Source organism: Aquarana catesbeiana, linkage group LG05 (assembly GCF_042186555.1).
Source record: "Aquarana catesbeiana isolate 2022-GZ linkage group LG05, ASM4218655v1, whole genome shotgun sequence".
NCBI classification, from domain to species: domain Eukaryota; kingdom Metazoa; phylum Chordata; class Amphibia; order Anura; family Ranidae; genus Aquarana; species Aquarana catesbeiana.
In genome coordinates, this window is record NC_133328.1 from 391,128,621 (window position 1) to 391,154,234 (window position 25,614).

General features: G+C 38.4%; 1 protein-coding gene across 5 annotated transcripts in view; it reads left to right on the plus strand.

Annotated features, from left to right (window-relative positions):
* The window catches only part of HIVEP1 (HIVEP zinc finger 1), a 243,681-nt gene extending 224,776 nt beyond the window's left edge, over window positions 1-18,905 (plus strand). For all 5 annotated transcript variants that reach the window (XM_073631065.1, XM_073631067.1, XM_073631068.1 and 2 more), the window contains 2 exons: window positions 12,605-13,086; window positions 17,169-18,905. In XM_073631065.1, the coding sequence (XP_073487166.1) occupies window positions 12,605-13,086; window positions 17,169-18,293 (1,607 nt within the window). In that variant the 3' untranslated portion in view covers window positions 18,294-18,905. The remainder of the gene's footprint in view (window positions 1-12,604; window positions 13,087-17,168) is intronic.
* Window positions 18,906-25,614: the final 6,709 nt, after the last annotated feature.

Sequence of the window (25,614 nt, forward strand, 5' to 3'; positions counted from 1 at the left end):
TCTTCTTGTGGCTTTTGAACACCTAAACACATAAGTGCTTTAGCATCTGTGATTTATTAAAGACATTCATAGGAATATTGACCTTAAATTTGGGATTGGACAATGATCATCTAATGTCTATTCCTTGAGAAATACCACAGATTTCACCCTCGGAAAGTAGCATTTTAGAACAGTCTGCTGGGCTGGTTAATGTGTCCCCAAACATAGACTGATCCAGCACCTCTGGGGCCTACCAATAGGATGATGACATCTGAAAACCCATAAATGATTTGGAAATTAGATTGTGTATGTAGTTACATACACCGAATTTGCCATGTGGTAACTGCATTGTAGGCACAGATAATGTACATATCTTTATAGGATTAGTCTACTTGCAGAAAAAGTAATGAGATTATTTTCCATTCTTCCAGTTTCTCCATTGACACAGCAAAGATGTGTTCTGTATAAGGTCTCATAAAAGCAATTGCAAGGGACTTAAGGATTTTGGGGAATTCTCATCTGCAGAGATTTCCAGGAGAATTACGCTTGCACAACCAACAGCTTTTTAAATTTGGAATATTTTCAGGAAGCTTCATGTTTTTTAATTTTTATAAATGCAAAAACTGAAGGAGAGAGTATTTCTGTCATTGTCATTTCACCTGTGAATGTACTGTGAGTTCAAGGAGATTAAGATGTAATTAGTACCAATGGGCTTCCTGGGGTCAGAGGTTGTGCCTTTGTTTGCTAAAGAGTGGAATGAGGTCACTTAAGCTGAATAAGTTAAAAGAAAGCAAATGATAGAGGGCAGTTTACACAGGAGCAAAATGACAACCCAGACGACACATAAGATTAACACTTTTCTTACATAAAGAGAAGAAAACAAGGAAGGTTTTGGGATGGTGATGGGAAGCCTAATGAGTCATTTGTGTTTTACTTGGCCATGGACATTTAATGCTTCATTTGTCATTTTTTTCTTCTCTTTGGCATTTTCTTATATTCAGGGTATAAACATGACTTTCTGGGCAAATATGATAAAGAATACTTATATTTGTATGGTTTTTGGGTAAAGCATTATAGACGATAAACTATCAATCTGGGAATGATTAAAAAAAAAAAAAATAATTTTGGGTTTGAACAGTCAGAAAAAGGTCTGATCCTCAGGTCAGGTGGTTTTATACGCTGTCTGTGATGCTGGCGAGGCGATTTACCCTAGTTTCCTGACTCAGTAGTAATGTTGTCACTGGGACAAGAAATAAGGTGAAAAAATGCCCCAGTGGGAAAGTGATGGCTGAAATTCTGCTTTTAAATTGTCTGAAATATGCCACTGTATGATGTGCATTTATTTGGAAAGAAACCATAGTTTATATACATTTTTTATCACTCCATTATACAAAGGCACATACCACTCAAACACGTCAGTTGCCTGAGCCATGGTATGTTTTATGATGGGGTAATCCTAGCATTTTATCTCATAAATCTTCTATAGCTGCTGACTGCCCCTTTTAACAGCATGGTTCCCTATTCAGATATTGTGGAGTTAATGAAGGAATACAATTCAGGCTTGTCTCATATAATGTGCCTTTCTTACTTCTCTATGGGATTACGGTTCACCAAACCCCAACCCCATGTTTTATATTTATGTAGCAGTATTGGTGACCCTAAATGGGCCATATCTTTTCATACTGGGTTTTAATAACTATAGGGCTTCATTCATAATTGAATTGACACTAAAGTCGCATGACAAGTCGCACCCCATGTTTTTTAATAACAACTGTTCAAATATGTGCGACTTAAAGTCACAGCAACTTTAAAAAGGTTCCTGCACTTTTTTGGTCTGCCTTTTATGCTACTTAAGTGCGATAGACTGCAATGTAAATCCTCAAAATTTGCATCTGAATGTTATACATTTGACAGGTGTGCAACAGTTGTCCATTATCATTGGTCAAAGCCAAAGTCTTATCCAAGTCGCACCCATCCAAAGTTGCATGACTTTGGAGTTGCACAAGTGTTCCTGTCAGTGGACTGTAGACAATCATTGTATTCATTTTCATAAACACTGTAAATTTATACCACCCCAAGCATTGCAATTTTTATTGTTTTTAATAGAGGTGGACTGGACATGAAACTTCCATACACATTTCAGTGTTTTTTTTTGTTTTTTTTTAACTTCACAACTTTTAACAGAAAGCTAAAATATTTCAGTGAAATAAGGAGAACTGCAGCAAAAAAAGAAAATATGCATATAAGTTGCTGATCACCACCATTACTAGTAAAAAAATAAAACAAACAAATAAAAATATCCCATAGTTTGTAGATGCTATAACTTTTGCTAAACTAATCAATATATGCTTATTGGGATTTTTTTTTTTACTAAAAATATGTAGCTGAATACATATTGACCTAAATTCATGAAGAAATTTGTTTTTTTTATTGGATATGTTTTATAGCAAAAAGTAAAAAATATTATTTTTTGTTTTTTTCAAAATTGTCAGTCTGTTTTTGTTTATAGCGCAAAAAAATAAAAAATGCAGAGGTGATCAAATACCACCAAAAGAAAGCTCTATTTGTGGGAAAAAAAAAGGACATCAATTTTATTTGGGTACAGCATTGCATGACCACGCAATTGTCATTTAAAGTAACGCAGTGCCGTATCGCAAAACATTGCCTGGTCATGAAGGGTGTTTATCTTCCGGATGTCAAGTGGTTAAACACATATTTTTCACTAAGCGCAGAGGTTTATGCATAAGATTTGTGAAACAGATTATATATATGCATTTCAACAATGTATTAAGTGATTTTTTTTAAAGCAGAGTTCCACCCAAAATTGAACTTCCACTTTAAGTACTGGTGACTCCCTGACATGCCACATTTGGCATGTCATTTTTTTGGGGGGGGGGGACGGGTACCCAGTTTTTACAGGCACCAAGCTCCCACTTCCTCCCCTGGCGCTGCAGCGCTGGAAGGAAGTTTACCTCTCCCCCTCCCTCCCTGCAATCTTCTGTGACAGAAGATTGCCCGGCTATTCACAACGCGCAGTGCGACTCGCGCATGCACAGTGCGCGCCCGGTTGTGGAGCCATAGCCGGGCGCGCCACGGTTACAGAGCCGGAGTTGCGGAGAGGATGGGCAAAGGAACGAGGCTTCGTGAGCCCGCATCGCTGGACTGTGGGACAGGTGAGTGTCTGTTTATTAAAAGTCAGCAGCTGCACTTTTTGTAGCTGCTGACTTTTAAATGGGTGGAACTCCGCTTTAAGTAGTCTTTCTCAACCTTTTTCCAGTTGTGGCACGCTTTAAAAATATGCAAACCCTAAAACCCCTTCAGGCTAACTATAATATATATATATATATATATATATATATATATATAAATAAAGTATCTTCCATCATACTTGAGGTGATTGTAGCCGTATTAGTGCAAATGTGACAGAGAAAATTGAGTACTGTCCGTGATAATTTATTTACACTAACATATCATTTTTCATGGACGAGCTTTCTGGGTGTGTCCCCTTCTTCAAGGTCCAAGCAGTACTGATTCACAAAAGTTTTAACAGAAGGTAAGATGTTAAAACAAAACAAAAAAAAAAAAAGATCTCTGAGGGAAAGGAAAACGAAAAACAAACACATACAAATCTATAGTATGGCAATGGTAATAAAGCTATCAGCAAGTGAGATTAGACAGAGGGAAAGCTATAGACTGGAGGGGGGGGGGGGGGGGGGAGATGATAGTCACAGAGGGGGTCATAAAACTATAGTATAGTGGGTGAAAAAAACAATATCTAAATGTAGGCCATTGTTTTTTGTGTCAAATAGAAGTATCATTCTTAGCTCAAACATTTTCATTTCCTAGATAGTTCTGAAATTTCCTTTAAGAACTAAAACATTGCAGTCTTCTATAGTGTGGTCTGGTTGTGAGAAATGATGTCCCACAGGTGTGCAGAAACTGTCTTCCTTATGTTCCTTGATGTCATAAGATCCTTTGCTACACCTGTTGCATTGGATGAGGTATACCACATTACTGGAGGTACAGCTGTATGATCCCATGATATTACATGCAACCCAACACTAGAAGGGATCAAAAAGATAATCAAAGATTTACAACCCATTATAACAGAGCATGAAACTCTGAAAACAATATTCCAACAACCTCCATTATTGGCTTTCAGACAAGCACCCAACCTCAGACATAAACTAATCAGCAGGAAACTTCACTCTGATTATAAAGTCACAAATAATGGAAGCAAACCCTGCAATTAAAAAAACGCTGCAAACTGTGCAACCAGATCAATCTATCCAAAAGTGTCACACACACAAATGGGACCTTTAATATCATGGGATTATACAGCTGTACCTCCAGTAATGTGGTGTACCTCATCCAATGCAACAGGTGTAGCAAAGGATCTTATGTTGGTGAAACAGGACAGAAGTTACAAGTGAGGATGAATTTGCACAGACATACCATCAAGGAACATAAGGAAGTTTATGCACACCTGTGGGACATCATTTCTCACAACCGGACCACACTATAGAAGACTGCAGTGTTTTAGTTCTTAAAGGGAATTTCAGAACTATCCAGGAAAGGAAAATGTTTTAGCTAAGAATGATACTTCTTTTTGACACAAAAAACAATGGCCTACATTTAGATATTGGTTTCCTCACACACTATACTACAGTTTCATGACCCCCTCTGTGACTATCATCTCCCCCCTCCCCCTCCAGTCTATAGCTTTCCCTCTGTCTTATCTCACTTGGTTATAGCTTTATTACCATTGCCATACTATTGATTTGTATGTGTTTGTTTTTCTTTTTCCTTTCCCTCAGAGAATTTTTGTTTTGTTTTGTTTTAACATTTTACCTTCTGCTAAAACTTTTGTGAATCAGTACTGCTTGGACCTTGAAGAAGGAGACACACCCCGAAAGCTTGTCCATGAAAAATGATATGTTCGTGCAAATAAAAAAAGTATCACGGACAGTACTCAGTTTTCTCTGTCGTATATAAATAAATAAATGTTATTTAACAATGGGGAAACTTGAGCCTGGGACAATGCACACAACTGCCTACATGAAATTAACTTCACGTCTGAAGTCTCCCATCACATAAGAGACCCTTTTTACATCAGAGTTTTCCCTTTAAATCAGAGGCCCCCAACATGTCAGAGTCCCACCATCACATCAGAATCATACTTGAGAGCTCACTCCACATCAGTGTTCCCCTTTCACAGAGCCCCCCAATCACACAGTCCCTCTTCACATCAGAGCCTTACCTTTTGGCTCCAGCAGTGCAGGGCATGAAGTGGAGGTGGACTTTCGTCCTCTCCTGTATGCCATCTGTCCTGAATCTAAGTCATGTGTTGCCATGGTGCAAGCAGGCCTGCCGCCACCACCATAGCAGCGAATGACACTAGGCACCCTGCCCTAGAGCATCATTGGTTGTTATGTAGCTGGGGGCCAGCCCACTTGCACCATGGCAGCTCATAAGCTGATCCAGGCAAACATGCTTGTGGCACCCCAGGTGAATCTAAATGGCACCAGAGTTGAGAAACACTGCTCTACAGTTTGGCATGAAATTTTTGTATATATATATTCCTATGAAAACAGAAAATGTGTATTTTTATGTAAGCATTAACAAATAGTATTGTTTCCTTTTAAAAATGTGACGAAACATAGAAGAGTGGGATGTCAGGTTTAATAAAAGCAGTCTCTGCAGCCTATGCAACATGTGGATCTTTTTGAATAGGCTTTTGATTGTTAAGTTGTGTAGCCCCATGGCTCCACATCCAGTAGACAAAATGCTGATTTCAGTAGTGCATTCTGATTTCCAGTGGTGACAGCCTAGATAAAAAGTCATCATCCTTTGTGCTTGGAAGAGTTCAATCTACAGTATAAATACAGCCCCATGTGAAATATACTAAAGCTGGCACTAGCTAGCATTGTCATCTGAAGCTTTTATTCATATTTTTTATGCCTACTGGGAAATTGTTTAAAAGTTAGTGAATAACCACAAATTACTTTTCCCAATATATCTGAAAATCTTTTTAATGGACAGACCTGTAATCTGCCAGTCATGACAAAACATGACATTACAGGCTTCAGGCAATTTGTTTTTCATTAGTTGATGTAGCTGAAAACGTCTCCTTTATTGTTAACTTGTGCAACATGAGAAATTGGTTTGCAGGCGACAAGGTGATAGGTGACTTAAATAGGTAGTGTCTTTCATGTTTAACTTTTCATGCTTGATTCACCGAAGGAAGCAAGTCCTTTCCCTGTGAGATTGAAGCCTGGGATGACAAGGAATATGTACAATCTGAAAGCTGACTTGAAAGGGATGTGCATTGAGCTTCTGTCTCCTGCCAGTCACCCAGAACCAAAGGCCTATTTAGTTTTACTCTGTGCTGTGGATCAAAGACGGAGTTATTTTGTAAGATTAGTTTTGTCCACAAACATAGGCAGCTGCTCTGCTTCAGGGGAGCAGAAGCAATTGGGAGGGCAGGACTTGTCAAAGGCGATTTGCTTAGTGCCATTTTGTATACATAACTTCAGCAGGTAGCCAGTTAAAAAAATTATTTTGAATCATAACGTTATTTGTATTATTTGTATAGTTGTGTTAACGTTTAAAATAGAATATTTTCTTGTTATTATTTTCACCGATCTTCAACTGTCCCAGGTATAATCACATATAATAGTTTCTGTTGTGAAGACTGATTTAGATTTCCTAATCTCGCTGTTTTGATGACAGTTAAAACATCTGTACCTAATTAGTAAACATGGTTTCATTTCAGTAACATTTAAAACTTGTCTGTATAACTAACCCTGTCAAGATTTTGTGTTTTTTTTTTTTTTTAAATTAAAGCGGTAGTAAACCGCAGAATTAAAAAAAAAAAAAAAAATCCCCTGCAAGGCAATGGCATAATGTGCTAGTATGCATCGCATGCTAGCACATAATGAAATACTTACCTTTTAAATGAAGCACTCCAGCGATGTGCTGTCACCGCTGACAGGGCATCCGTTTTCACCTGGTCTTCCTTCCGGGTTCACGGCTTCTGTAGCTTTAATGGCGGAGCTGCAATGACGCCACTCTCAGGCATACGCATGGGAGTCATGGCCACGGCACAGCGCTCTGAAGGAACAGCACAGGTATGCCGTTCCTGCAGAGCGCATTTGCCGGTGACATCACCGGCTGCCAAAAGAGCAAATATCAGTGTACATTTAGGAGATATTCATTGTACCTACAAGTAAGATTTATTATAAGCTTGTCTGTAGGTAAAAATCACAAAGCGGGTTTTACTACCATTTTAAGAATAATTTTAGTATAAACTACAAGAGGCAATGGTAGTGTTTCAGAAAAAGTGTAAAAAGTTTGAGCTTGTGATTCTTATCTTTTTATTTTATGCCTTGCTGAATGCATTTAATCATTTTTCTTTGATCAGATATCCATCATAGGTTTGGGTCCTCTCTAATTACTTTTCTTTCACATATTAGGATATTTAGAAGATGCATTTACAAACTTTATACTAGGTTAAATCAAGAAAGTGCAAAATAGACTTTTTTTTTTTTTGCTTAGAAAGTTCATGAAACGCTAGTAGAATTCTGAAAAAAATACTTTGCAGCAAATAGATGTGTATTAGTTGCATGACAATATGGGCAAAGAATGATGAATTGCTAATGATCTATTAATCTTCATTATATTGGCTGGTCTGAGATGGACATAAAACAGGCCATATTGTTATTGTAACATGACTTGTGTGATGGCAAAGTGCAGTAGAATCAAGTACATTGCAGTAGGTATTGCTTCCGTTGAAGTGTAATACACCCCCACACGTTCACTGGAAACCTGTGGGTGCCATTGTCACTGTTGATCTGGGTTGTCAAGTATCAGTTTACTAAGCAGAAGAAAAATGTAGCAAATGCCTTGTTGAAAAATAAAATAACTTATTTTATTCTCTTTGCAAAACCCATCTTGTCAACTGTAATGCAAGCAAATCCTAACGAGCAGTTTGAATATAGTGTTTAAACTTCACAACTTATGTTTTTCTATCCACAATTTTAATTGGGAAACAATCACTGGCAGGGGATTAGATTAAAAACATTGGTAGCACAATGTGTCAGATGTAGATGTATGATTGTGGTCATTCTATAGTTGCACAATAGCAACCCAAACAGAATGTAAGCGTTATCATATATTTCAGTGCCATTTAGTGTTAATGAGAATGAAATAACAATCATGTTTATAATTTGTTACATAAATGTTCAAGCATGGTAAACAGTTTCATGCATGCAGTGTGTCACTGTTGCTTTGGGTGCTCATTGATTGGTTCAAGAACTTGAAATTGGGTTTCTTATTCTAAGCAAAAATCTGCAACCCTAAACAAAAAACATATACTGTACACATGTGTCTTTTAGTACTAATAAAAATCTAAAATATATAAAATACTCCATTTAAGGCCTCATGTACACTGCTGCTGGTAAACGGACGTTCAGAGGCAGTTGGATGCTTTTTCCAGCTGCCCCTGAACTCATCCAATGTTAGCTTATGTGTACATGTACACAGACTCGTTTACTGCTGTTTTTAGGCAGTTGCGTTTAGAGGCTTTTCTTTGAATGCAAAAAAATGAGTTCAGACGCCAATTTTTTCCGACGTTTCTCGCCTAAACGCGGTACCGCGTTTAGCCACATTTTCATTTACAAGCGTTTTTAAAGGTGCCTTATTTTTTTACATTACAAAACTTAAAAATTATAACAAATGATGAAAAGCCACTTAAAAAGTATTTTAAAAACTTGTAATTGCTTGCAATGCTCGATAGACCATTTAATATACCACTAATGAGCCTTTGATCAAATCCAATACACCACTAGCATTGCTGTAAGCTGATGTAAAATGGGAATTTGACCCATATGTTCAAATTTTGAGATTTTAGCCAGATGACCCCACTATTGAGCTTGGCCCCCTCCCTGATTGATCAAACATAGTTGCATGAAATTTAATATCTGGCTGTTTAAATTTCATTTTGCCCTCATGTTAAGTTTTCCAGTCTCAGCAACAGCAACGTCAGGAGCATTTCCTCACTTTTGCTCATTATGGGATCCATAGTCAAAGCACCAAAATTAAGAGAGGTATATACAAGTACACTGCTCTCTCAGCTGCTGCTACTCACTCTGATCTCACAGAATGGCTGAAATAGTTAATAAATACTGTTTATTGTGCTTTGGGAGAGTCTACTGATGTTATCTTAAATAAACGCTCCTAAACACGGCATGCAAATGCGGCTGAACGGGCGATTTCAAGCTTTCAAGAAAAACATTCAGAAGAGGTTGCCTGAGTGTCCCATGTACATTAGGCCTAATTATTTGAAATTACCGGCTACATCTAGCAGGTGAAGAGCTTCAAGCAGTACTACTACGTTTTATGGTTAAAAAGCTTGTACGCAAGAAATACAAATGAAAAGAAGAAAAAGTCAGATAACACACACAGTTGAATGCCTTTTCCTAGTTCTAACAGAGATGGATTGTGTGGACTAGTCAGTTATATAGAGGCTGTTACATGCAAGGGAGTGCTGGGCTTTATTCTTAGAAATCCTAGCATGTTTTGTAAGGTTGTCTTGGATGAAACCTGTATTTATTGCAACAACACATGCATTAAAATTGGTGACACTACAAAGTACAGCCTACAACATTCTATGCAATGCCGTCCAACCTGAATATTTCTTTGAACTTGCAATTTATAAACTTTTACATATAAAAAAACCATGCACTGTGCTCTTCATGTAACAGGTTGTCTTTATTTCTGACTATGAAAAAGCTAAAACTCTTTCAGGTAACCTTACCTTTAAAAGATGCTTCCATAGAGCCTACAATCCCTTGTCCTTTTTGTAGGCAATACAAAGTTTGAAAGCATTAATTATGAAAATCTTCCAAAAATAAGTTATGTCTGAAACAAAGAAGAGTTGCTTACTTCAGTAAAACTATCTGTCTGTGTCCATTATTTACAGTATAAACATTTTTTGCTCCCATATACAAAGCATTTGTTATAAACCGAACAACTTGAGTCCCCAAGCCTTTTTCTCCCAAGTCCCCTTACGTACCAGAGTGTTTTCTTTTTCATTTTTGGTGAAGTCTCTGCACATTGTACCCTTTAGCGTTTGTAGTCTGCCCTAAGGTATTATTAATTTTTTTGGGGACAGATAGGGTTTTAATTTAGTAGCAATTATTTTAATTTCCATGGATTTAATTGAAAATAAGTAGTAAAAAATTAGAAGTAAAACATTTCCTGTATTTTTTTTAATGGAACGATTATGTAATTTGCTTATGTACTATAATGTAATGTATGTATATATGCACAGCTACACCAGATTTTGCATTCTCCAGTTCTAGCAAACCAACCCCAGTATTTTAAGCAGCAGACATTGATTTTTTTTTTATGTAAAAAAAATATATATATATATATATATATATATATATATATATATATATATATATATATTATATATATATATATATATTTATATATATTACATAAAAAAAAAAAATCAACAATGTCTGCTGCTTAAAATACTGGGGTTGGTTTGCTAGAACTGGAGAGTGCAAAATCTGGTGTAGCTGTGCATGGTAGCCAATTGGCTTCTAACTTCAGCTTGTTCAATTAAACAAAACCTGGAAACTGATTGGTTTCTATGCAGAGCTGCACCAAATTTTACACTCTCCAGTTTTAGCAAATCATCCCCACTGCTGCTTAACCTCTTCAGCCCCCTCTGCGGTTTTTATTTTTTGCACTATAAACAGAAAAAGAGCGTCAATTTTGAAAAAACGATATTTTTTACTTTTTGCTATAATAAATATCCCCAAAAATTAAAAAAAAAACATTTCTTCATCAGTTTAGTCCAATATATATTCTTCTACATATTTTTGGTAAAAAAAAAAAATCGCAATAAGCGTATATTGTTTGGTTTGCGCAAAAGTTATAGCGCCTACAAACTATGGGAAAGATTTATGGCATTTTTATTATTATTTTTTTTTACTAGAATGGCGGTGATCTGCAATTTTTAGCGGTATTACGACGGACAGGCCGGACACTTTTGACACATTTTTGGGACCATTGACATTTATACAGTGATCAGTGCTATAAATATGCACTGATTACTGTGTAAATGTCACTGGTAGGGAAGGGGTTAACACTAGGGGGCGATCAATGGGTTAAATGTGTGTTCCCTAGGTGTGTTCTAACTGTATGGGGATAGGACTGGCTGGGGGAGGACATATATCATTGTTCCTAATTAGTAGTAGAAATGTTATATCTCCTCTCCCCTGACAGAACAGGGATTTGTGTGTTTACACACACAAATCCCTGTGCCGGCTCTCGTGCACAAAATCACGCACGCCCTCTGGCAGCTCTTAAAGGGAACCCCGTACTCGTACGGGGTTTCAAGCAGTGGTGCCATTGTGCTGTAGTAAAAGTACGTGAGTCGGTCTGGAACTGGTTAAAGAGGAACTGCAGTCTGTTCACATAATCTGTAATAAAAACATCGTTGCCATTTTGAAGCTTCCCTCCAACCACTTTGCATATTATTTTATATATACTGTGATTCTGTACTTGCCAAATATGCTGCAGAAATCTCCCCAACTGAGTCTGGCTGCAACCATATTAAATGTGGGCAGCTGAAGCTGCTGCCTGTTCACTTCCTGGGTTTACATAAACACACAGAGGCACACCTCCAGCTCTGCAGCTCTCATTGGCCCTCTTATGACTCATCCCCGCTTCCTAGCAAACTCTCAAGAGAGAGAGAGAGCTGTGCTTGATGTCATAAGTCGAGGCTTTTTACCAGACAAGAAACAGAAAAAGGGCGGTATAAGGTATTTACTGGCAGAAAAAAAAATGTTTTACTATCCAAAGTTCAAACAAGGGCAGAGGATTTAATAGATGGAAAGATAAAAAAATGACTAAAGTTCCGTTTTAAAATATCATACCATTGCTGCAAATTTTATGTAATGTAGTAGAATTTTAATGCTCGTAAGTGATCGTATGCATTTTATTTAGGAGAGCTTTGTTCTCTTTTACATTGCAACACACACAAAGGAAAAAAAACTGTTTATATAAATTTTATTGTAAAAAAAATGTAAACGTTGACCTATTTTTCCATGTTTGGAATTGATAAAAACTCAAATGAAATTATGTTCACTTACATGGGTGATCTGGAAAAACTTTGGAAGCCCAGGATCTGATTGTTTTGGATCGTGCTGGATGTCAGCTGTCACAGCCAGAAGTTCCAGCTTGCTCCCCTGCTGAGACCCGCAGGAGCCATTGAGACCGGATGATATTTAAAAAGGCACTGGGGCGAATAGCAGCTATCTCAATGCCATTTTAAAATGAAACTGGGGGCTCAAGAAAACCATTACCAAGTAGTTATCATCAGTTGTAGCCTTCATGCTTCTGTTGATACAGGTTCCCTTAAATCAGTGTACATTACATTCTTCGCTAACAGCACAGAACTGTACAATTAAGTTATATATTCTTGCCCTAAATTATGGCACTGAAATTAACTATGTAAAAATGCTGAAATGGATATTTGCCTGAAATTGTGGAAACTATGTTTTTTTTAAATAAAAATAAGCAAACTTTTATATCTTTCATTTCACAGGTGAGAGGCAAAGATACACTGGTGACCGTGTAGGCTTCGATGGAGAAGACTCTGATGGTGTTGAGGATGAAGACAATGATAATGAGGATGAAGATGAAGATAGTCAAGCAGAGTCTGTTCTGTCGGCTACTCCATCAGTTACAGCAAGCCCTCAGCATTGCCCCTTCCGAAATAGCCAGCAAGACACATCCAGTGCTGATGAGGATTCTCGAATTCCACATTGCTTTGGTCAGACAAGCTCAATGGACATTCTTCCTAAAGCATTGATTACCAGGATGACTGCACTTACCACACCAACCATTTGCAAACCAGAGAGCCATGAAAGGAAGCATGATGATGTTTCGGTCCAAAAAACAATACCTCCTCAAAGTGAAGCATCCTCTCCTAAATCCCCATGTCATCAGATGTCTGTGGATTATCCAGATGGTACTGAAGAAGAAGAAGGTGGCTCAAGAGAAACAAAGAAATTAGCTGTTTCACAGGTAATATAAACCGTTTTAAAAAGCACATATCACATGAAAACGTGTCAAACCTTTGGCAAACAAGACCAAAGCAGTACCGACTCCTGGTGTTGTCAAGGCTGGTGTATATATGAAGTACAATATTAGAGACACCTTATTACCTCTTAAGTTTGCCCTTTTTGCAATTTAATCTTTCAGAAAACTCCACTCCTTTAAGATCAAATAATTTCTGTTTGCTATTGATTGATGACATATTTGACCAAAAGTAAATATAAAATTACTCACTGCTGTGACGCAGTTAAAACACTTTTTGTTTTAAGGCGAATCTGTCAGAAATAAAAATATCAGATCAAATAAAAAATATCAGGCTCAGATGAAAGCTCTCATTCTGTGACTCATGGGATGCATACTAGTTGTGGGACACCTATACGCCTTTCAGTAAAGATGAGCAGATTTAGCTTCACTGCTGTAGAACAAGTATCAACTTGGGCAGCTTCCATCTGTGGATTCTCTACGCTCTCCTACACTGCCATACAGTCTGTTTCAGCACTGTTTGCAATAACTCGTGGCTTATTTTTAAGCAAAAAGCTTTTAGAAAGCAGTGGTCTGTCATCTTTTAGAAAATTAATGTCAGAGAGAAAATTATTCAAGTCAAGATCTCAACTTGCAGCCTTGGTGACTGTTTTGGATTTTATTGAAATGTTAATGTACCCATGGGGAGAAAATAGGCAAACCTTTCCAAGGCTATTATTAAGTCACTTTAGAGAAATTCACTGCTTATAACTTATGAATGAATATTTATGCCATATTCCTGCTATGAATGTTTACTACCATTTCACTTTTCTTGCAAAATTACTAGGTTAGCTCCACAAAAAATAAATGGGCTCTTGACACTTCAGCTGTAACTATACTTTTACAGTACAGTAAAACCTTGGTCCTTGAGTTTATAGTCCATAAAAAAAGATTATAGCAATGTGATAGGTTGTGTAACGATAAAATGTCTATCCACAAATGGAAGCCTCCACAAGGAGATTAGAAGCAAAATCCAGCAGGAGCTACAGAGTATAAAGGAGAAGAGAGGTACCTCTAAGTGTAGCAATATGGTTACTTTTAGTGAAGGTGCAACATTTAGCAACTCACATGGTTGATGATTAAAAGAGGCACATCTAAGTATGCAGGCATCTGGGGTAAAGCTGTCTGCAATTGTGACCGGGAAGACTACCCTGCAGTAGAGCGTTCTGAAAGCGAGGCTTGAACCGCTCGTGGAGCGCAGCGTAGCAGGGATGACGTCAATGACGGTGAGGAGGATGGTCTTTGTGGACATCTTTACCCTGGATGCCTGCATACTTAGATGTGCCTGTTTTAATCATCAACCATGTGAGTTTCTAAATGTTGTACCTTCATTAAATGTAACTGTATTACTACACTTAGAGGCGCCCCTCTTCTCTTTTATACTCAGTTGTGACATGACGCTACTTGTATATCAAGACATCACTTGTATAGCAAGTCAAAATTTATTAAAAAATGTTGCTTGTCTTGCAAAACGCTCTCAAACCAAGGTTTTACTGTAGATCAGGAATAGAGGAAATGCTACCCTTTTTGTCTCTTTGATCCACATTTAAATGTTGCTTAGTTTTAATTTTTAAAATGTTTAACAAGCATAGCTAGCACAAACCAAGCGGATATTGTAAATATTATCAGCAAAGTGAAAATATAAAGAATCAAATAGTTTTTTGTTTATATATATATATATATATATACAGATATGGGGGCATGTGCTCGGAGTATGTACAGTGGATATAAAAAATGCACACACCCCTGTTAAAATGTCAGGTTTTTTGATGTAAAAAAATGAGACAAAGATAAATCATTCAGAACTTTTTCCACCTTTAATGTGACCTATAAACTGTTCAACTCAGTTGAACAACAAACTGAAATCGTTTAGGTGGAGGGAAGAAAAACTAAAAAACTAAAATATGGTTGCATAAGTGTGCACAACCTAAACTAATACTTTGTTGAAGCACCTTTTGATTTTATTACAGCACTCAATCTTTTTGGGTATGAGTCTATCAGCATGGTGCATCTTGACTTGGCAATATTTGCCCACTCTTCTTTGCAAAAACACTCCAAATCTGTCAAATTGCAAGGGCCTCTCCTGTGCACAGCCCTCTTCAGATCACCCCACAGATTTTCAATCAGATTCAGGTCTGGGCTCCTGGCTGGGCCATTCCTCTGTTGATTTGCATGTATGCTTTGGGTCGTTCTAATGCTGAAAGATGAAGTTCCTCTTCATGTTCAGCTTTCTAGCAGAAGCCTGAAGGTTTTGTGCCAATATTGACTGGTATTTGGAATTGTTCATAATTCCCTCTACCTTGACTAAGGCCCCTGTTCCAGCTGAAGAAAAACAGCCCCAAAGCATGATGCTGCCACCACCATGCTTTACTGTGGGTATGGTGTTCTTTTGGTGATTTGCAGTGTTGTTTTTGAGCCAAACATATCAGATATAGGTATAATCAACACATATAAAAGAGACAAGTTTAAAGGCAAAACCTTTTTTATTAGTTTTTTTTTTTTTTTGTTAGTTTTGGATAGAGGGGGGTGGGGTGGATTAGTACACCTGCCAGTTTTTATTGCGCTCTATGCTCCTGTTAGGGAGATTCACCCTCTCTATTTACTATTTAACAGTCCCCATAAAAGTAATACAGTAGAGGAAAAAATCTTCCAATGGGGACACTAGTTCTGCTGACCTGGGGCACAGGCTATGGGACAAGAACTGAAGGTAAATCTCCCCAATGGGACATAGATGGCAAAAAAAAAACCTGACATGAGTTATAACCCTCCCTTGCTCTATCCAAAATGAAAAAAAACTATTTGCCTATAGTTCTACTTTAGTTCAGCTCTGTATTCACTAATACATAATTAAATGTGTTTTAAATTCAAGCAGTGTAAGCCCATTCGCCTTGGTATCAACCTCTTGCAGTCCACTGCAGAGCAAAGCTCAGACTAGAAAGGAAAAAAGCAGCAAAAGGAGCTACTCAGTGATATTACATCTAAATACTTTGCCTGAAGTTCAGCTTTAAGAGTCAGGAACCCAAAAGGAGTTACTAAATCCAAAAGGAATTACTGAAGTGATATGTGCATAATGTTATATGTGCAGTTTTTGAATGTAGTGTGCGTAAATTATGCATATGATGTTCTAATTTTATTCAACTATTGCATAATCTCAGCTTGTTCTCCTTTCTATAATAGCAATGACAGTAATACTGTGTTTGTATCCGTTTTCTTGTGATAAAATCAGTAAATGGTAATGTTACCATTTTTCAACCACTCATCCTATCATTTCCTATTATTTCCTCATCTCCTATTTAGTCTGCCTAAAACCCAAATGTAAACTAGTTTTTGTTTTACGCTTACCTTGCCATTACTTTGAAGCAAGGTACTTTACGCTACTATATGCTTAACCCCTTGTCTACCACCTAAATTGTCTAATTTTTTTCATTTTTTGCACATGCGGTAAAATCTGCATATTTTTTCCCCAGACATTATTTAAAACTCCCAAACAATTATGTACTGTATTTTCTAAAAGCACAGACCCTGGAGAATAAAACAGTGGCATTTACTATATTTTATGCCGCACATTTTATGCGCAACTATTTATCAAATGCTTATTTTCAGCATAAAAGCCGGCTATAACAGCATGTAAAACCCTGCAGGCTGGTTGTACCCAAGCTGATCAATCAATTGATCGATCATATTGCATACATTCAGCCTGCCCATACATTGTTCGAATCTCAGCCGATTCATGGCTGGCTTTAGACTTCTTGTTTTTTTTTGCGTATGACTGCTTAGAATCCTTGTTTATTTTGCCCTGAATTGGTATCCACTTTACCATGCTTAGCTATTAAACAGACTTTCTTTTAATGTTTTATTAATTACCAAATATATCAGATTAACAAACCGTGAAAAGCCAAGGCATCACACGTATAGGGATTTATATGCACGGTTCAAGGTTAGCCAGATCATTTCTTGTCATATTACAATTATCATATTGTGCAAATATTCATAGCAAGTTAATATTATTGATGTTTTTCTGGTTATTGCAGGATTCATCATCTGCAAACACCCCTTCCTCCCCCGTTGATCGGAGCACACAGACAATGGATTCATGCGTAGTGGATTGTGATGACCGTCAAAAAACATCTGCCAACTTTACTCACCAGCCCAGTCAAGTGTCTGCTGCTCCAACTCATCTATTTAGCCATTTGCCTTTGCATTCTCAGCAGCCTGTAAGTTCACCTTACAGCATGATTCCAGTAGGTGGGATTCAGCTTGTCCCAGCAGGTCTTACTGCATATTCCACTTTTGTTCCGTTCCCAGCTGGGCAAGTACAACTTACCATACCTGCTGTGGGGGTGATTCACAGAACTGCAAGTTCTCATGGGGACAAGCCTGCAGAAGTACCTAACACATCAAGTCCTATAGGTGTGGCTGAAATGAATGGCGTAGTACCATGTTTTCCATTTGGCCAAGTAAACATGCCGGCTCTTAGTGCATCAAACTTACAGCCCATTCAACCATTAAGCATGGAAACTGTAAACATATTAGGTCTTTCAAACCCAAGTGTTGCACCTCAGATTCATCCTTCAGGACTTACTCTAAATGCAGTTGGATTGCAGGTTTTAACAACAACTCCTGCTCCCCAGAGCAATCCCAGTCCACAAACTCACATTCCAGGCCTTCAAATTCTCAACATAGCTTTACCCACTTTAATCCCATCTATTAGCTCTTTGTCTGTCGATGGCCAGGGTGTTGATAAATCTTCATGTAGCACAGCACCTGGACAGAGTCCAACCAACCTTTCTGGGGTAGATGCCAAAAATATCAAGCAGTCTGATTCTTCACAAGTGTCATCCCAGATGCATGAGCCTCCTAAAACATCAAGTGATGCTGCTACCACAGAGGAGAGAGGCACAACCTGCAATAAGAAAACGGACAGAGAAAGCCAACTTAAACAAAAAACTAGCATCTGTACCAGTCAAATTAAAACTGCCAAACCAGATCATTACTTGAAGGCTAAGTCTGAAAGTTTAAACAGGTCTGCTGTTGGTCCAGCTCTTCCGCCTCTTAGACATCAGAGGAGAACAGAACTGATCTCAAGACAGATGACTGTGCAGTATAGTGATTCGAGCAGCGATGATGATGAAGGCAGACTGATTATAGCAACCTAGACTCTTATCATTTTCATTTTAGTTCCTGTATTTTTTTTCTCTATTTGTTTTGGGAAAGTTGTGATATAAAAGACTCTTTAAGGTTTAGTGGAAAACCTTTCTTACCTTTTAAAGCACATTTTTCTTACACATGAATCACACTTGTGCAATCATGAACTCTTGACCAATAATTGTTTTTTTATTTTTTTTTTCTCTGTTGTTTGCTCCCGCCATTTTTGTACATGTTGTATAGACACTTGTGCCTTTCGGAACTTTATGTGTAAAATATGTATATATCAGTGAATCCAATATAAATACTTATAAATATTATAAATGTACATAATACAAGGTAGTTGCTTGTGTTTAGTATGTACGTACCTATCTCATGTTGAGTAAAATAATTAAATTATAAAATTCTATATGTATATGTTGCACTGTTAAATGTAATTTTTTTATGGACGTGGGGCAACTTTGTGTACAGATCTTGTATGTAAAACTCCATATTTATTGTGTCCATATTAGTCTTGGAAAATGGTTCTGTCCATCTTTGTGTGCAAGACGGTAGCTTTACACTTAAAAACAGAAATTCTGTGTTAACCTATGTTCCAGTAAACTTTTTATTACTGACTTCTACTTATGGTTGCATTGTGCGTTTTGTGATTTAAATAATGTACATATAATTAATTAACATTAAGTTATTGCCATTGAAGAGAAATTATTGCTTTGACCATTCAGCGCTATGTTATCGAAACCCTTGCTCTGTTTTTCTAATGGTATGGGGCTTCTAGATATAGAAGGGCTTTGGGCCTGAGCAGCTAGTCATGTTCCCAGGAATAGAGAGTTATGTCATCCTCCTGGATAGGTTCCAATACCAGTGTGGACAGTCGGGAGCATAAATCTGTAAGTATACCTTACTTGTGGTGGCTATCAGAAGGCACTGTCACTGTGCCTTGATTTGGCAGGTAATGGTGTCTAAAACTGCAATAAACCCCAAAACAAAAATTATATATATTGCAATTTACAGTATCTCAGCTTTGGTGGCTGTATACTTTTTCCTTTTTTTTTTTTACCTGTTGATCTGACCAGTAAGTCTATTATTTTTCAACTTTCTTTAACAGACTAACCTATCCATCAAAAGTGGCAGTTAGAGAGTTGTGACAAACCATTTACCACTCATAAGGTTTCTTACAATAGTTACAATGGTCATCTCTTTTTCATTTATGTAAAACCTTTATCCCCAAAGGAAAATAAAAATAGTTGCTGTAACTGCTTTAACAGTTTTAGCTGGAGTTTGACTTTAATTTGTTAGCCAAGCCCATCTAGATCTACATCTAACAATACCCTCTCCCTAGGATGACAGTGCTGCTGTCTAAAAGTGTTGTCGTTGCTCCTCCATCCAGAGTGGAGACAACATAAGACAGGAAGTGTGTCGCTGTCCAGCCCCCCTTGGGAAAAACAAAGGAAAAAAATAAAACTTAAAAAAATGCAGCCACCACATCATGCACTGCATCCTTCCTGTGATCAGGTTTAGAGCCCAAGCACTGGTTGCCAGTCTGGTGATCACAGTTGAAGAAATATCCCATGAACATTACCACCCCTGACCATTCAGTAAAATTATAGTCTTAAAATGTGGATTTTAAAAGAAATGCAGTATTTGAAGATATGCTATATAAAATCCTAATATTTGTTTTTTTGTGAGCAGTATATTTATTATTTCTAGAAATCATGACCTTGGCTCACAGAAATAACTCATCTAAGCTTTTCAAAATGTCTTGTATATTACAGCATTCAGGACTGTTATGGCATACATTTGAGGAAGTACAATATCCATGAATACGAATACCGTATTTCCCCAAAAATAAGACCGGGTCTTATATTAATTTTGGCTACAAAAACACACTAGGGCTTATTTTCAGGGGATGTCTTATCTATGTCCGCTGACTTCTCACCCCCTGTCAGCTCAGGAGTCATCATTACGACATCTTTAATCCCAAAAATGAACTTTAGTTAAAGTCATTGTAAAAATATGTAATTTGTTTTGTAAAAAGATTATATAATGTCCAGCGTGTCTCCTTTTTGTAACTTTATTGTCAAATACCTTTTCACAGCGCCGCTGGGCATTCACGTGATCCGCTGTAGCTCTTCTTTACTGCTCCGAGCACTGCCGAGGGTAGGGCCGAGATCCCCACTGACGTTAGCCTCGCTCCGAGCACTGCAGAGGGAGGGGCCGCTGATAGCTGAGAGGAGAGGATCTCCAGTGGGTCACATGAGCGCCCAGTGGCGCTGTAAATAAAGTATTTTTGACAATAAAGTTACAAAAGTAGACAGTGGATATTATATAATCTTTTTACGAAAGGGATTTTATATTTTTACAAGGACTATACTAGGGCTTATTTTCGGGGTAGGGCTTATATTGCAGCCCTCCCCAAAAATCAGGCTAGGTCTTATTTTCGGGGAAACACAGTAGTAGATTTTTAGGCCAGCCAATGTCCATTCTATAAATTATGGCATCTCAGCATATTGCAAATTGCTTAAAAGTGTGCACATAAACATGCCACTAAACACTTGGAGGCACTTCAACCAGTATAGTTTAATTTTGCACAGTACTTAAGTTTGTCAGAAACAAAGGTGCTTTATGGGTTATCTTCAAATACAATTTGGTTTTGTGCAAGAAACTACGAAGCACATAGCGGACAAGTGTTCATTGTATGTGTTTAGCTGAAACAACTTCTAGATACCCATTTTCTGGCAGGATGTAAAATGGGAGCTAATTTGGATGATTTGTTTTGGGGATCCAGGGCTGTGGTCTGTACCTCTGGATGTAGGTTGGACTAGATTGGGATTGAGATTTTGTGATGTCACTACTGTGCAGCTCATTGATCTTTATGCTCTAGACCAGGGATCTTCAAACTACGGCCCTCCAGCTGTTGCGGAACTACACATCCCATGAGGCATTGTAAAACTCTGACATTCACAGACATGACTAGGCATGATGGGAATTGTAATTCCTGAACAACTAGAGGGCCATAGTTTGAAGACTCCTGCTCTAGAGGACTATATCTTGACTATACATATGCATTCTTATGGGCATATATATTTAATGGTTATCCAATATATTCTCTTTGTGAACCAGCATACCCGAGGGCTGGTTTACACCACAATAAACGCACTCCAGATCCATTCTGGATGAGCGTTTTCAGATACATTCCAGATGCTTTTTTTTCCCATCTTATGCTTTATCAATCTGTGGATTTGTGCTTTCTGCACCACTCCTTTTTCTTTTTGAACATTACTACCTCAGGCTTTGACATGAGGAAACAAATCTGTGTTCATATACCAAGATGGCCACCTTCACACAGATACTGTGAAGAACAAGGCATGGTAAGTCATTAATAGGGAAAAGATCAGGGTACTACAGCAATGGGTAGCAATGCCACCTCCATTCATAGATTATGTTCCATTCATGGAATCTGCAGCAGATCTGGGCCCATGACAGCTGGTTAGTTGTATTAGAGCCTGCTGCACCGGAGGATTATTACGGAGTGGTGGGAAAACGGAAGAAGATTTTTGACTAACAGAAGAGGAATCAGCATAAGGAACACTACTTGACTGTAAATTATGTCCCATGTGCCGATTTTTCTGTTTATGATTTTGGCTACACTTAGGCTTTATTATACTGTAACTAGACTTTACAAGTTAGTTACCGTATATGGGTGGCAATACAGCCAAAGTGTTGGGGAAACGTTTTGGAATATATTACTGGAAACAGATATGATTCACTTCCATACTGAGCACATTGTAGGTAATGAACAAGCAAAGATGATGTAAAATATATATATAAGTTTCATTTCCTTTAAAATTCAGCTTGGTACTTACAGTAACTATTAGTATTGCATGTTGAAGGAAGTGATGGCAAAAAACCTGTTTCATGCCAAACCACATTTATCATTTACAGACAAAGCAGAAATGTTCATATCTGCTGAGTATGGTGATCTTCACAAAGTCTTGTATTAGAATGACACTGAGTTCCGCTGATCCTCCCTCCTCTGCCACTAATGTAGTCACTTTTTTTTTTATTTTATTTTTTTTTTAGGGAGTGAATACCTATTTCTGACAGGTACCTGCTCCCACTTTTTCTCAGTTCACTTAGGTGAGCAGAGTGGAAGTCCGTCCCTACCCGAAACCTCCTCAGACATGTCACATGTCCCAGGAGGCTGTAGGACCATTTGGAAAGTGCAGCATGTCTTGTGCATGCTCAGTGGAGAACCAGCAGGAAGTTACAGCCGGCTTCCCACACTCAAGATGGCTGTAACAGGGACCTGAAGACCGACAAAGAACTGGACCCATGTGAGGATAGCACTGGATCTCTGGACTGGTAAACTTCATTTTATAAAAAGTCTACAACTACTGTAATTGTAGCTGGTTACTTTTATTTTATTAAAAAATGACCAATGGTCCTCTTTAATGTGTTTTTCTGCCTCCTTGTAACATTCTTCATAAGCTACTGAACCTCTCTGTTTCCTCCTCATTTTGTTCCTTTGACCGAGAAATGTCCATTAGTTGTGGTCATTTGCACTGTTCTGTGAACCCCACAAATCCCATAGTTCGGGGGTCTCAAACTGGCGGCCCTCCAGCTGTTGCAGAACCACAAGTCCCATGAGGCATTGCAAGGTTTACAGTTACAAGCATGACCCCCAAAGGCAGAGGCACGATGGGAGTTGCAGTTCCGCAACAGCTGGAGGGCCGCCAGGTTGAGACCCCTGCCATAGTTCTTAGTTCATCTCAGAAGCCAACAAGAGAGGGTGGCTGCATTACTACACATAGTGAGACCATAGAGAACAAACGCAACCACCCTCTAACATGGGCTGGATCACAGCAGCATTAAAAACAGAATTTAGAGGAGGCTGAGAGCAATAGAAGGTACTTTAGTTAGGAATACTAAAGCATACATACCTCAATTTTTTTTAAACCTGAGTCTAATGTCACTTTAACACTAGTATAATGTAACCCATAATGTAGTGCAATGATTTTTAGGCTCAGAATTGTTTTAATATGATATTTATATGAAAGGCACATGAACTTTAAATATGAACATACTATATGTCATTGGTACAAAGTATTCACATTCTATTTTTAGACTTTAGTTAGAAGTGCCAAATGTGCCCTGCCATACTGCCCTATTCATTTCCAAAGATGCAGCAGTTAAGTCATAAATAAAAAGACCATCAATACCCGAACATTGATACTATATGTACAGTATCTCACAAAAGTGAGTAAACCCCTCACATTTTTGTAAATATTTTATTATATCTTTTCATGTGACAACACTGAAGAAATGACACTTTGCTACAATGTAAAGTAGTGAGTGTACAGCTTGTATAACAGTGTAAATTTGCTGTCCCCTTAAAATAACTCAACACACAGCCATTAATGTCTAAACAGCCAGCAACAAAAGTGAGTACACCCCTAAGTGAAAATGTCCAAATTGGGCCCAGTTAGCCACCCCCCCCAGTGTTATGTGACTCGTTAGTGTTACAAGGTCTCAGGTGTGAATGGGGAGCAGGTGTGTTCAATTTGGTGCTATCGCTCTCACTCTCTCATACTGGTCACTGGAAGTTCAACATAGCACCTCATGGCAAAGAACTCTCTGAGGATCTGAAAAAAAGAATTGTTTCTCTACATAAAGATGGCCTAGGCTATAAAAAGATTGCCAAGACCCTGAAACTGGGCCAAGACCATACAGCGGTTTAACAGGACAGGTTCCACTCAGAACAAGCCTCGCCATGGTCGACCAAAGAAGTTGAGTGCATGTGCTCAGCGTCATATCCAGAGGTTGTCTTTGGGAAATAGGCATATGGTGTGCTGCCAGCATTGCTGCAGAGGTTGAAGGGGTGGGGGGACAGCCTGTCAGTGCTCAGACCATAGGCCACTCACTGCATCAAATTTGTCTGCATGGCTGTCATCCCAGAAGGAAGCCTCTACTAAAGATGATGCACAAGAAATCCCACAAATAGTTTGCTGAAGACAAGCAGACTAAGGACATGGATTACTGGAACCATGTCCTGTGGTCTGATGAGACCAAGATAAACTTATTTGGTTCAGATGGTGTCAAGCGTGTGTGGCAGGAACCAGATGGGGAGTACAAAGACAAGTGTGTCTTGCCTACAGTCAAGCATGGTGGTGGGAGTGTCATGATCTAGGGCTGCATGACTGCTGCTGGCACTGGGGAGCTACAGTTCATTGAGGGAACCATGAATTCCAATATGTACTGTGAAGCAGAGCATTATCCCCTCCCTTCGAAGACTGGGCCACAGGGCAATTTTCCAACATAACTACCCCAAACACACCTCCAAGATGACCACTGCCTTGCTAAAGAAGCTGAGGGTAAAGGTGATGGACTGGCCAAGCATGTATCCAGACCTAAACCCTATTGAGCATTTGTGGGGCATCCTCAAACGGAAAGTGGAGGAGCACAAGGTCTCGAACATCCACCAGCTCCGTGATGTCAACCTGTGAAGCTCTGGTGAACTCCATGCTCAAGAGGGTTAAGGTAGTAATCGAAAATAATGGTGGCCACACAAAATATTGACACTTTGGGCCCAATTTTGACATTTTCATTCAGGGATGTACTCACTTTTGTTGCCAGTGGTAAATTTACACTGTTATACAAGCTGTACACTTACTACTTTACATTGTGGCACAGTGTAATTTCTTCAGTGTTGTCACAAAGATATAAAATATTTAGAAAAATGTGAGGGGTGTACTCACTTTTGTGAGATACTGTATGTATGTGTGGTGGTTTGTTATGAAGCCTAGCATGAAAATATTATATGTTCTGCCTTACATAGGTTAATTCAATGTTAAAGTGAATACGTTGTCATATTTATGTATTGCTGCATGATCTCTGCTTTAGGCTAGGTTCACATTAGTACAGTTCTGAGTGCCATGTTTGCGAAGGCATAGCAGCCCATGCCTGTGTTTTCCTAAAGGTTCCTGCACTTTTTTTTTTTTTTAAATGTGTCCACAAGGAAATTGTGTGGTGCTTTGACACCATGCAATGCCGCATGCATTGGGGGGTGCCATTAAGAGTTAAGGGCACGTGCGCACATGTTCTTTCAAGCAGCGCATTTTGTGTGCAGCTACATGTGGGTGTGGGAATGTGTGCAATTTACATGCATACCTGCCCTCATGTGAAACTAGCCTTACAATAGAAGTATGGCTTTGAACAAAAATAACTTTTATACTCACCTAGGTGGTTGCAGCATCGGAGTTGCAGCATCAATCCGATGCTGTATCTGTCCCTTTCCAGCTCTGTAGTGAGAACTGAGCGATTAAACCCAGC